Source organism: Microchirus variegatus (assembly GCF_963457635.1).
Source record: "Microchirus variegatus genome assembly, chromosome: 9".
NCBI classification, from domain to species: Eukaryota; Metazoa; Chordata; class Actinopteri; order Pleuronectiformes; family Soleidae; genus Microchirus; species Microchirus variegatus.
Genome location: NC_139810.1, coordinates 12,667,634 through 12,682,409, shown reverse-complemented (window position 1 = coordinate 12,682,409; position 14,776 = coordinate 12,667,634). Strand labels below are relative to the sequence as shown.

The 14,776-nt window shown below is 38.1% G+C and overlaps 1 protein-coding gene across 1 annotated transcript; it reads right to left on the bottom strand.

Moving 5' to 3' along the window:
• Positions 1 to 1,154: 1,154 nt before the first annotated feature.
• Positions 1,155 to 4,436, bottom strand: LOC310931961 (troponin C, slow skeletal and cardiac muscles-like). Its single transcript, XM_083895213.1, has 6 exons — positions 4,268 to 4,436; positions 3,337 to 3,367; positions 2,790 to 2,936; positions 2,590 to 2,704; positions 2,191 to 2,327; positions 1,155 to 1,399 (listed from the first exon to the last, which is right to left on the bottom strand). The coding sequence occupies exons 1-6, from the start codon at positions 4,289 to 4,291 to the stop codon at positions 1,368 to 1,370; spliced, it is 486 nt and encodes a 161-aa protein (XP_083751339.1). The 5' UTR covers positions 4,292 to 4,436; the 3' UTR covers positions 1,155 to 1,367.
• Positions 4,437 to 14,776: the final 10,340 nt, after the last annotated feature.

The following is a 14,776-nucleotide window of genomic DNA, read 5'->3' as shown; positions in this document are numbered from 1 at the left end:
GTCTTGTTAAGTGTGGAAATTAAGAAATAAGGAAATTCAAGAATAGTGTCTCTGGGAGGTAGAGTTTCCTCTCCTCTACTGTGGCAGCGAACAACAAGACAGCTGAGTTCTCATGAACTACATTTCCCAGAATGCTCAAAAAGAAACAGTCCCGTGACAGGAAATGGGTGCTTTTTTTTCCTTTTTTTTTTTTTTTAAATCATATCGAAATGACAAAAAATATTGACACTCACAGACAGATACTATTCAGCGAACGAGGGTACAACTTTACAGAAAATATAAAACAAAATACATATAAAAGTAAAGTGTGGTAAGGTAAAGGAATGAGACATAATAATTCATAAAGTAAAATCAGGAGAAAAGGTAACAAAAATTTAAATTCCACTGATACTATGTTGGGGGGGAGTTGTGGCCACAAGTTAGAGCTGTGTCACCTATTATGGGTATGTCCAAATTTACACTGATATTGGGTAAATGCTGATCAGAAGGTTGATGTACTCAGTCTAACATGACGCAATGAACTCATGATTTATACTTCAGCCTCACAAAAATTCATGAAGTGTCAGACTTGTAGGTTAATTCCTACACACAAAGCCACGGCGCTTAACTGTGATCGCTCATATCTTCATTTGAAGCTGCACATCTCTAAAAGACAGTCGTTACAACACTGGAAATAAAAACAACTATGAATAATTTAAAATTACAGCTTTAAAGGTGTAAAATTATGACTGTTATTGGTATCGGTAGATACTCAAGGTTGTGGTATCAGTATCAGTATTGGACAGTGATATCGAGCCATTCCTAGTCATTACTTACTATGTACTTTGTTAGCACTCTCACAGTCAGCATTGTTTTATTCCACAATTCCTTCGACTTGACTAAAGGTCATGTTTAATGACATGTAAAGATAAAACATACTTGTCAAACATTAGGAAAAGTTCAGCCAGCTCTCCCCCTTCTTCTCTTGTAAAATTAAACTATTCATTCTGTGTTCTACTGACCCCTATAGGCAGACCATAACACTGTTCAGAAAATACATATAAAGGAAGTCTTGCAATAAATGAAATACTGTGTTCTTCACTGTATTTATCTATACACTTTAAAATGTGGTTTTATGGATTTATACATCAAAACACATAAGCCAGACAAAAATATACAATAATGAATATCTTTTAATTGAAAATAGCCTTCATATTTTTGTACATTTATTTGTTTTTTTTCTCCACAGTCTTGAGGATGTTGTTTGACTCAGTATAGTTTGACTCAGTATAGCTGCCATTCAAAGCTGGTGAAAGGCGTGTGTTCAGGCCTAATAGCCTCAGATGATCAGGTGAGATGCTGCAGTGTAAAGCCTCCAGGTCAATCCTTTATTCAACACCTTTCATGAACTCCAGAAACTCTGTCAGAGCACAAACAAAAAGAAGGAGACCAAAGCACCGAGATGTCAATAAAAGGAGAAGAGAGAGCGAGGGAACAGAGAAAACACAGAGAGAACAAGCGGGAATCAGTGAGAAGTCACTCACTTTACTGAAATGCTGTGAATATGAAAAACAATGGCAGAATCACTGTTGGATTATGAACTCAATTCATGATGCATATGACAATAAAAGTCCTGTAGCTATTGTCGTCAAATCAACCTCATTATGTTGGTAAAAGTATTTTCTGATGTTTCTCAAGATGTTTCTTAAGATATATTTACCACTATGGTCTTGTCTATAACCACTCTGCACTGATCTATACTTATGTTGATCACATTCATGTGTAATAACTTAAATTATTCAACATTTTATACACTGTTCATATTCACATTTCATAGTTTAACTCAGATCACCAATTTTACTCACTTATCACTGAGACCATATGTACAGTTTTCTGTTGTGTATATGATTCTTATTCTTCTCTTAATGCCCTAGTTGGCTTTCTGTTCTTATGATGATGATGGCAGCAGAGAAAGTTAACCCTATATGTATAAGTTATCCACTTATAACAGCTAAGCTTGACCTGTCCCCATGTCTGCCCTCTCCACTTTCCAATACTGGTCAGAAGAAAAATAACACATCTACATTCATTTGTATTAATTCACTTATGTAAAGAAAGAATACAAAGTGGACCTCTTTCTCTTTCTTTCTGTGAATGTCTTCTTCAAATAACATAAAAATATAGTTTGTCAGAATGTGCTGGTTAACATACCATCATAATCGATTCTGCCGTCGTTGTTTTTGTCGCCATCCTTCATCAGCTCCTCGATGTCGTCTTCTGTGATGGCTTCTCCGGTGGAATCGAGCATGGTCTTCAGCTCCTCTAAGTCTATGTAACCGTCTCCGTTCCTTCAGACAAAACAAAGGTATCGGGAAAGGAATTATACTCATTTGTTGATTTAAAATTTTCCATCACTAAACGCATATTTTTTTCCATGACATAACATACTAAGAGAGTTTTGGTTATTGCAGGAGATGCGCCGATGATATTATTGTCAATATTGATCCGATACTGGTCTCTATAATCTCCTATAGTCAGCATTGTTTTATCCCATCATTCCTTCGCCTTGAATGAAGGTTGTGTTTAACGACATGCAAAGAGGAAACCTACTTGTCAAACATTCGGAAAAGTTCAGCCAACTCCTCCTCTGATTTTCCTTTGCTCTCCTCCTTCATGCAGCGGACCATCATGACCAAGAACTCGTCAAAATCTACCGTGCCGCTGCCTGTGAAAATGCACAGTGATATATTATGAAGACTGAATATCACAGTAAGTCATATGGTGACTGAGCGCAGTTGATGATGACATACCATCCTCATCCACCTCATCAATCATCTCCTGTAGCTCTTCAGGGGTTGGGTTCTGTCCCAGCATCCTCATCACCTTCCCCAACTCTTTGGTGCTGATGCAGCCGTCCTCTGCATCCTGGATGAAGATGTCAAATGCGGCCTTGAACTCTGGAGGAGAAAACAACGTCTGTTAATCTCTGACCAAGGAGATAATTCATTTATTTATTGCACGCTGTAGCTACAAAAAAAAAAAATCAGGTTTTCTGCTTTTCTGCTACATTTGAAGTTGAAAAATGATGAATACATTATAAATTATTGCTGCTACAAGACTGAATGCTTAAGCTACAATGACACCTAAAAAAAATAACAGTCTAGAATAGGATCTGACAATAAATGCAATGTAATACGTGTCAAAATCATCCGAGAAAAAATTGAGTGGGAGGTTTTTCTGAGGTCAATCTTTAGTTTTTTGCACATTTAACCTCAGAGAGTGGTCGTTATCCATCGTGCAGCAGACTGATTAACATTAAAGTTTTATGATTGATGATCAGTTGTGTAATTTCCTTACCATTTTTCTGTTCTTCTGTCAAGTTTTCAACCTGGAATAAAAGAGAACCAGGATCAACATTGTGCACATGAGGACTTTTGACAGTGTCAGTAGAACTTCACCTCAGTAACTACTGTACTGAGCACTTTCAGTCTGTGCTGCTCACACCACTGTTGTGGTAGGTCTGCAGAACTGCACTGCTATTAAATGCAGCAGGTGGGGGTATCTGGTGTCGCCCATTTGTTTTAATAGCCGGCAGCTGTCACTCCTCTTCCCACCCTGAAGTGTCCAGCTGTTGCTTGTTCTATTGTCAGGCACAAAAATGTGACCTAAGCACAACCACAGCAGCATCAGCCTGTCACTGTGCTCACTAGGCTTATCACACCTATTGTCTCTGTTGAAGAAAAAGACACAGAGACATTATCCTTCAAACATACTAGGTTTTGTCCCGCCAAAAAAGTAATATTTATTCAAGTTCAGTGATCAGTCACGTATGACAGAAGGAACTCTTTCTTAACTTTCATTTAACTCCCTGTAACACTGTCCTCATCATCTTTACAAATAAATGCAAGCAAATGAAATGCAACCCCATGCAAAGAAATAACAACCAAGCACATGACCTCAGTGCCCTTACCAAAGGTTACAAGGGCTAAAATTAAAGCATTTCATGGTGAAAACTGTTATTCTGTGATATTAATCACTCTTCATCCTTCTTAATTGTTTCCCCCAACTGTTAATTCCGGATTACATATGTAATTAATACAGAAATGATTGATGAGATGAATCAAAACCTCTGAAGTTCCAGCCCCACAAAGAAGCATCTACTCCAGTGCTGTTCTCTAGTTGTAATAATAAGTGTTTTTGTATATTTTTGTCTTTTTTGAGAAACAAAAAACCCAATCAACATGACATACGACAGAGAAACACCACACTGGACATAATCTGTACTCACCGCTGCTTTATATACATCATCCATGGCTGCTGGTCAGTAATGGGTCTCCGAATGAAGGAACTGCTGCAAAGAGATGCAACACAAAAACAGGCAGCAATAACTGCTTTGGTCTGGTGCTGGACAAGTGTGGAACTAAAAAAGCTCTTGACTCATCCTGCAAAATCCAAAGGGAGAGAGAGAGGGAGACACGCACACACACACAGAGACAGAGAAAGCTATAAATGGTTAACAACAGAAGCCTCCTAACAATAGTGGACAGCTCAGGCTTTTCTTAGACATGACTTCATTATGATTTTAATGATAGTGATAGTAAAGGATGTGCACAGAGAAGTTTGTTAATGTCAATGAAGGTATGGTTTTAAAATAGTGGCTCAGGGTTTTTTGAAGTGTGATTAAGGCATTTTTGGACCAAACGGTTATTGAAACTAGGGTTAAGTGAACTATAGCTATAGGACAGCTCCTTCCAAAAACCTACCCACCATGTCGGAACCTCCTCTCTGCTGTGCTCATTTTTTAAATGAGCTTTAAAAAAATCCCCTTCCCCGTGAAGTAGAAGCTAAAAATGCCCTCATGACAGAGTTCTTACAGTCATTCCTAGTTCCTAAGTGGTGCGGAAATGCCAAATAGGGCAAATATTTCCCAGCAGTACATGGTGCAAATGCGACAATAATCACTGCTGACTGCACCAAGCTCCATATTTGCACAGTGCACACACCCACTCTATGATCCACTTTTCAACCACAGAGGATGCTTGGTCATTTGTGAACACCATCGTGTTCAAAGCTGTAGAGAAAACTTTTCCCCAAGGTGCATATTAAGTAAGATTACAGATAAGTGGGCTTTAATATAAACTCACCAGTAGAACAGCTGGAGTTGCCCGTTGTGAGCGCTACATTTCCTCAACACAACTTCTGTCCATACTTGTTAACAAGTTTTTCGAGTGAGATCACGCTCAAAAAGTGGACTGCAACATTGCACTGCATCAGTGATTGGTCAAAAATGTTATTTAATGGAGACAGAGTGGAACGCCAAATGTGACGAGCAAACACATCTTGTGTACGTTTTCCCATGAAAGTCCCACAAAAATGTAATAATTTCTTCCTTACTTTAGATTAATTTACTTACATTTTTGCACACACAAATAGCATACAATCCAGAAGGTCATAGAGGTCAAGAAGCCAAGGACAAAATAGACAAAACAAAAAAAAAGCAGCAGCACAGGTTAGGGAATAATATAACAAATTAACACAATATTAGAAAATGAATTGGTAAAAAGTGATTAATGGTGACAAAAAAGTGAAAAGGACTGAGGACTGTCCTTTATTGTTTAAAAAAAAGGAAGATAAAGGTGATCAGCTGTGTCTGGTGAGCATGGAAAGTAGATTGAAATAAGTTACTAAATGATTAAGGTAACGATATAAAATATCGGACACTGTTGGAATCATTCATTTTCTGAAGAGCCGAGCTGAGGGCTTATAAGAGGTTAGAGGTTGCCAATTTTACTCATCAATATTTACAACACGAGTAGTTTAAAGACTGGGAGGAATATGTATTTGCCCAAACAATATCACAGTAACTCAGATAGGGGTAAATCATAGATACTCAGAAACAAAAAAAAAAAAACACATCGCAACGAACAAATCAGGGAGTGCAAACCCAAAAGAATCGGAGCAAAGAAATTAAATACTATATTTTTTTAAATGCTCATATATACATCCATCCATATTCTGCCACTTTATCCTCCACAGGACATGCTGAAATCTCAGCTGACATGAGGGCGATAGGCGGGGTCACACACTGGACAGTCCACATACAACACACACCTGATTCAAATAAATGGGTCATTATCAGGCTTCAGCAGAACTTGCTGACGAGCTGACCATTTGAATCAGGTGTGTTTGAGCAGGGAAACGCCTAACACATGCAGCACAGTGGCTCCCCAGTACAAGGCATGAGAAACAGCTGATTTAGAGTGTCCAATTTAACTAATCTGCATATTGCATGTTTTTTTTTTTTTTTTAACTGTGGGAGGAAGCTGGAGAAACATGCACACACGGGGAGAACATGCAAACTCCATGCAGAAAGGCTCTTGTGCCAACCAGGGCTCGAAAACGGCTCTTCTTGCTGCAAAGGCAAGAGTGCTAACCACCACACCAACCCTGTGGTCCCGCATTAAATCACTATTTTATTTGCAATTTGTGTATTTTGATCTAGTGGTTCATTTTAGTTTGCTCATTTCATACAGTGTTGCTTGTTTTGTGAAAAGTGTTTGAAAGTATTGAGTCGTCTGCTCCATCAATGTTTAATTTATGAACAATGCTGTTAATACACTCAGCAATGTACCTCACCATAACAAATGTCATTTCCCTTATCAATTTTTATGCACAACAAAACCAATACCATCTGCAGGAAGCTAATATCAGCCCATGACTAAACAGAGCTCACAGGGTCACATGCCAACAAGCAGGACGACACAGAGAATACTTGTCAGGTCACTGGTATCCATTTCCTAATAAACACACGGGCTTGACATTTTCAAAGTATTTCAAGGACAGAGACTCGAGTCAGAGTGACATATACCCTTCTTTTTTTATAACAATAAATATTTTTGTAGTTAGTTTGGTAGTTTTGTGGCTGCAGTGTAGAGTGGGAATCAGTTGTTTACATGACAATAGATGCACAGATGCGGCTATTTTAAACGACTGTCCTTGACTATAGAAATACGACACCTCTGCCAGTGGGGAGGGCGAAACAGCGACTGTGGTAATAAATCTCTGTCCTGAGGCTTCACCATTCAGGACACCTGCTATTGTGCGGCAGCTGTAGATCAAGCTCATGGGTCAAATCTGAATTTAAAAAAAATCTCTCCAAACATCACATCTGCACATGACCAACGTTAGGCCGATACTTAACATTTTACTCAAACCACAATGTTAAGAAAAAGTCATTTCAGTGATAAAGAATTTAACATAATAATAAAAGTAGATGGAGACAATGTTATATCAAGCTATATTCCCTCACTGGGATCCTGTCTGACTGCCCAGCACCAATGCAAACATCAAAAGCTGCTAAGGGACGATGGAACAGGTCAGACTTTGTTGCACTTTACCTTGAATGCATCTTGAATTAATAATGAATAATGTGAATAATGCAAAATACATTTGAGTATTTTTGTTTTAAATTGTAGGCAAAATGGCACTTTATTTAAAGAAAGATGTTTTTATATTGCTTATGTACCAATTTAGGCTGCTTTTATTCCATTACTATGTTAAAATGTATGTACAGAGGCTATAAGAATGTACAATATAGAGCGTGTTGATATTTAATTTATCATTATTTATTCATTTTCTGGATCTAAGACAGTTACTATGGCAAACAATAATAGGAAATACAAATGCAAATGGTCATTAAAAATATTGATTCTTCAGTGGTAGAGCGAGTAGTCTTTCAACTTGTTGAAGGTTGTTGGTTAAACACTTATATATATATATATGTATATATACATATATATATATATATATATATATAAACACAAAGTAACATGAATAATGCAAATCATGGCAATAATTGCAATCACAGCAGTAAAGTACAACCACATCAGCCCAGTGCTAGATGTCCACTGTGTGTCCTCTGATTACGGTGATGTGATATTGGGAGGTGTCAGGGTATTTAGGACTCTTGACAGCTTGAGGAAACAAGCTGTTGCAGAACCTTGCAGCGCAGGTGTTAATGCTGTGATACCATCTGCCAGTTAAGCACAGAGGCTGCTGTGTCTGTGCACATACACCGTTACTTCTACTGTAGAGTAGATACACAGCAGTGAACCAACATTTGACCAACAGATCACAACATAAAGCCACTTCATGTTTCACAAGGTTGAGTTTCTTTTAGATTTACTTGCACACCTGAGATTGAGAAACCAACCGATTGTTTTCTTTTGTGTGTGCAATTTCTGGTTTTATTTTTTTCAACTTAGATTCTCCTCTCTTTCCAGATCATGTCCTTTTCTTTTGCTTCATTACTTCCTTTCATTGATTCCACCGCTGCTTAAGCCACATGAGGCCACTAGGGGGCGCACACAGCTCAGAGTGTGTGTCAGTGCAACCAAACCTGTTCCGATCCCTTTGATCTTCTCCTTTTGTACCACTGAGAGAATCATGTGTGGTTCAAACCTCACCACAGTCCCTGAATTCAGTATTATGGATTACAACTAAAATATCATATTTTGCCCCCTGGGCCACAGTGTATAACTCCAGAAAATTGTATTCAAATATGTCCTTAACTTTTTGAGTTATGCTGTTCCAAAATCAGCCAAAATGAGACAAAAATATAACCTCCTCACTGGAGGTAATAATAGCAGTGAGACTCTGGAGGCTTTATAACTCTACTGACTTAGTTTTTTAGTAGGGCCAGCCTTGTGCTGACTACAGTGTCATCCTAATTCATAAAGAGATACAACACAGAGCCCAGTAAATCACAGCGCCAGGTGTAAAGTGTGGTAGCAGCTAAAAACAGACCACACAGACGATGCACCCACTGATTAATTACAAGTACTTATACTGTGACAAGCTGTGGATTCCATGTTTCAGGCTATGCCACCTACTTAGTGTGCATCTGTGTGCAGTGGCCCTGTGTTTCTTTCTTTATCGTTTCTTAGATTTCAGGATATTACGGCCTCGTATTGACACAGAGAGAATGCACAGTTTTGCGTAAAATGTGAAGTTGTATTACAACTTTGAGTGTGTGTGTGAGAGAGAGGAATAATTCAGAAGATTAATGAATGAGAATGGTGGAGAACTTTGAACTGTGATAAAGAGTGGAGTTGGGTGGAGAACTTTGAGCTGCTCTTCGATCTTTTGAACTGTCAATACGGACTTCAAAATGTGATTGGGAACTTTGGACTGTCGAGGGCAGCATTGCACCTCTTAGTGTACAACCTGAAGAACAAGAAGAAGGAGGAGCACAAGGCCAGAGTTGCAGATTGCTCCCATCATCTGTGTCAGGACATTTTCTGTAAAGTGGAGCCAACGAAAGGACATGTCTGAAATGTTTGTCTCATGAGCATTTTGAGACATTATTATTGCCAGTACCAGTTGGTACCTTATTACGGTACTTTCAACAATATTTTTCAGTTGGAAAACAGTCTACACAGTTTCAGTTTTACTTAATAAGAAGATTTAAGAACTGAAAATAAATACAGATAAATAAATGTTAGTTAGAAATAAATACAGTATAGAACATTGTAAACTGTAAACTGTAGAACTGCAATCTGGTCATTAAAACTATTACTATTTATTAAAATAAATAAATTATTATTTACAGAATTTCTTTCTGTTTTTTTTTTCCTTTTTTTTCCCTTTGGCGGCCCTCAGTCCAATGTTGGGTTCCTAAATTGGCCCACAGGTATCAAAACTTTCAGAACCCCTGTTATAGAACATTTAGGACCAGGTCAACAACAACAAGTCTCTTGTCACAAACATGTGTTTACACAATCAGCTGTGGACTGTGAGCTAAAGTTAGCCACACGGCTAAACTAGCCACAGAAGGCAGGCTAATGACAAGCACTGTTCGACACAATTTTCAAAATGAATTTCATCAGTCACAGTAATATTTTTGAATGTAAAATATCTTTATTCGACCTTCTCAAAATGTGTTTCAATAACAGAAATTGTCATGGTGAGTTGGAATACTATTCACAAATAGGAATTAATTAGACATTATAATTTTCAAATCAAAATCAGCATGTCATCATCATTATCAATGAAAAGCAACAAGCCTCTTTCCGACTCCGTTTACTTGTCCACAATCAAGCAACTTTCGAAAGAGACTCATTCATTGTTGGAGGGGGAGGGGGGTGGAGATTTCAACAAGCAGATCAGCCGTTCGTGAGTCAAACTTGAATCGGTTAAGTCTGATGTGACAGAACGACAATCATCATACGTCATACCAAAAAATACATCCAAAGTAACCCATAACAGAAAGCAAAGAGTCTGCAGTAAACACATAAAACAAAGATCTCATCAGAAGTACTTGACAAATATCAGTTTATAATTCTTTTGTTATACAAAACAAAATAACTGAATATTTCTCCTTTTTATCCCATGTTATCACATGATGGTATTTTGGCAACGTCTGCATTTCAGGAGTTAACAGAAAGTCAACTATACTAATAATAATAATAATAATAATAACATAAGTCACTGGACATATTCATTTGTCTTTGCCCCGTCACCACCCCACCCCCAACATTATGTCTTTATACATGATATTGCATGATAAAAACTATGATGAAATCATTAACATATCAATGACATTTACATAGTCAAAGAGCATCAAATGTGTCCTTGTATGGTCTTTTTATTTATTTTTTTATTCTTTTTGACATCTGTAGATGGTTCTGTGATTCAAGACTGAGGTGAATTCAGAAAACAAAAAAAAACAAAGAAAAAGCAACACAATTGCTCTCGCTTCAGTTTCTTGATATCAAAAAATGTTCCCTCCAAATCAAGTTTAACAGCAGTTGGGTAAAACTGTTCTTAATTTTTTACTTTTTTTTCTCAGTTTCCATTTCTTTGATTTGAAACTGACTTTGACCTCAAATCTGCGGTAAAGTCCATCTGTCTTCAGAGCTCGGTCAGGGTTTTTGTAGTCTTCAGTAGAAAAAAAACAAACTACAGTGTCACTACTTGTTTTGCTGGTTCTGCACCACGTCTGAATGAAATCAAGAGTTCTTAGAGGCACCTGGAGTGGTACAAATATGTGCTCATCAGGGTTAAGGTATCGTCAGTTCCTTGTTAAGTATAAGGTATAATTCAGTTCACCATCAAGTCCTCAGGAACAGATTACCCGGAGAGAAGGAGACCAGATCAACGATCACGCAGGAAATGATGCTTGTGGAAGCCAGACATGACCATTCAGCCGTCAGGTTTTTTTTTCTTTTTTTTTTCTTGTCTATTTTTTCTTTTTCAAGATTTCTTGTAAAATACAGTATGTCCTGCATGGGCCTGTGAAAGTGTTCCCACAGAAGAGATGCACACTATGGGAGATCACAATATATGCCATATGAGAGACATGGCTACCTCCTTTCTGCAATCTTTAGATGAAAAAAGAATAGCCGTATTGTTTTCTCTGCAACCATTTTAAAAGAAAAAATCCCGCTAAACCAGATGGATGAGGTTTGTAAATACTGTTTCAGTCGTTCCTATCGTACTTTTTTTTTTTTTTTTTTGAAATGTTTGAAAAGATAATTCAAGGTAAAAGCAAAATAAACATTTCTTGAATGGGGGCCCAGCGTTCCTACCCTAACACGGTTGATAAATGTAGGCCAAGGTCGGTGCGGAGCTTGCATGGACAGCATCATTAGATTCAGCATTAGGGCTGTTTCATATTGTCTTAAAGGCCCAGCTTCGGAAAATCAGTAGCAGCAGTGTTTTTTTTTTTAATCCCAAACCCCAAACTTGCTGTGGAAAAGTGTGTCCTTTCAGCAGTGACCACATCTTCTCTAAGAGTTCTGTTCAGCTCGTGTGTTTGTGTTTGCTGACTGTTTCCTCAATGAGCCTTTAATACACTAGTGTGTACACAGCTTCCTGAGAGTTAGCTAGCTACCGTTGTAGAAAAGAAAGGAAACACACTGCACATCTAGCTATCTGCTCATTGTACTGTATGTATATATAGTGTAAGGATGCACTGAAAGGCCAACCAGTGTGTCCTCATTCTCATTCATTTTTTTTTTAAACATACATTGCAGTTTATGTTTTTATTATCCTTGCTATGACTTGACAATGAATTACTGCATTGCGTAAAATGGATTATAACTGAACTTATAATACAGTATAATTAGTGGTTTCCTTGTGATGTTCTTTTCTGGACAATAAAGCTGCAGCTTGGTCACAGAACACAGATCATCTTGTGGGGTTGAATTACTTCTCACGGTTTTTACAGTGTGATCGCGGCTTTTCCCTCAATTGCTCATGTAAAACTATTCACCGTGTGTTTTTTTATTACACGACTAATTCTATTCCTTGCAAAATGGCCTGGCTCATGCAGGTTTGGTGCTTTGGGAGGCTTCGTTGCAGGTCATCAGGCTGTGACTGAGTGCAGCGCCGGGAGGGTTAAGATCCCCCCCACAGCAGCTCGCTGTGCCACACTACTGAGCAGCAGCAACTTGTTGTAATCCGACCTAGAGCGACGTCCCTAGATATAATGGCCACCACAGTCATCGATGCGGACGTATCAAGCGGTTATAGGGCTACAAAAGTTATTACAGTGCTAATGGGTATGTTGGTGAGTCACTGGCCTCACACTGGCAGCATCATCAACCTCAGTAAGAGATGCTTTGCAGGTAACACTTTTTTTTTTTATACTATATTGAAAAGAGGAAATGTGGTTTGCAGTATTTTTCCTGGGCAATTCTTCGGGTTTGTCAAGCCACAATAATAACTGTTACAATCGTGCCTGCAATACCTTATGCCATGGGTGTTTTCCCTAACAGCCAATGACACTATTGGAATTGACTTATACGTAGGTGCTACATTATTATAGAATTATTGTTGGAGCAACAGTAATCTCAGTAACTTTGGTAGCATTTCGTCATAAAAGCGTAACATAAATAATCTTGGCTTTACTCATCAGGTTCTTCAAGGACTTAATGTCCAGGACAACAGGATACTTTTGTGAGACAGTGTATCAGCACCTGCTGTATTAAGTTCTACCATCAGTGTTCTGTCATACAGCCTTGGCCTCGTCTCGTCAGGATCACTGACTGCCATCTTTATTTCCTATCAAACCTTTTCCCTGACCTTATTTCTATCTCAGTACAAAGCTGCTCCGCTAAAGCGACAGTGACTTTGTTTTGGGTCCATTTGAGTCGGTGTAATATATTCTATTCTATAAAATACAAGACTGTTGTTGAACACACACACACACATATATACATATATATGTATTTGCGTGTCAAACCTTACATGAGAAGAAAAAGTACATCAGTCAAAAATGTTCTTGCGCTGTATTTGGATTGTGCCAGTTTCACATGGGGGGGGGGGGGGGTGTGCAGGGCCCTTGACCTCTGCCCATAAAAGGCAATAAAAATCTAATCTAATGTGGTTAATATAGTTGTAGGACACCATGTCACAGTATATTCCACGGACTCATAGAGCGGTAACAGTGACTGGCCACTTTTACAAGTTGTGGAATTAAATTCCCCATTTATTTCCTTCATTGGAAATATCCTTAGAAAAACTATATTAATCCTTGAACCAGGCGCACTGCAGGATGAATTGTGACCTTATGAATCCATTTTTCTCTCTCTTCTGGTACAACACTGTTTTTGTTGAGTGAAGACATTTTAGTACTGTATTCCTTTCAGGGGTGTGTTTTTTTGTTGTTGTTGTAGTAACTTCTTGCCAACGTCCTGTATGATTCCTATGACTACTGCGAGCAGCAAAGAGGCATATTAGTGACATCACCTTAAGTGCAGCACTTGGGGCTTCCCTCTGAGAGAAGGTCAAATCACACAGCCGTATTCACACACAGTCATATGACACTTTGTGTAGCGTAAACTGATCACCGTATGCTGGAACCACAGACTGGAGTAAACTTCACACTGGAAAAAACGGGTATAACAAAGTAGAGAACTCAGACTTCTTAGTCTTTCTTGGACAACTGCGGGTTCAGTTCAGCAATTCAATCTCTACTGTGTCCAGTGGGGCGGGGAAGAAACACTTACAGTTAAGGGTTTGTTTTTGAGGCCATGCTGATGCAGAGGAATAATCTTTTCTTTTGTTGTTTTTTCTTTCTTTCTGTGTCAAATAATCACGCTTTGATTTGCGATGCTCTGCTTTTCTTCTGAATATATTCTGAAGATGTTCCATTTTTTGTCTAATCCCACGATAATCGGTACTGAGGACCCATAATAGACACAATGGATTTGCACATACCTCAATGCTCTCCCAGCACAAGGGACACTGGAATCGAGAGTAGAGATACTATACTCAAATGCATTAGAGTCAGATGAGGTTTTGTCGTCAGCTGTTTTTGTCAGCAGTAATGTTATTTACATTGTTCAGTATGTACATTATAGAGAATCTCCCAGAGATGTTAGGTTCGTTCTGTAAAGCTGCAATGGGGGGGAAAACAGGGGGAGGGGGCACTCCTTTAAATTCCTCATGAAAAGTCCTTAGATGAAGAGCCATACAGGTCCCACTTTAAAATGTTTATCAATGTGGAATCATGGTCTCGCCGACACTGTACGAGAGAGTATTGGCGAATGCACACAAAAACACCAAACAACTAAAGTATAATAATAATAGCACAGTTTTAATTAATTAAATAAATAAATAAATAAATAAATAACTGTCAAATCATATGTGGATATTATGGTTCTTCATCATAAGGATTTGATTTCTCATATAAATCATAAAGACTTCAAATACATTAATGTTTGTGTTTTTTTTTTTTATCACCATAAAGGTATTCATTGAGAAAGTCAAAGTGATAAATGCACTGTACAAC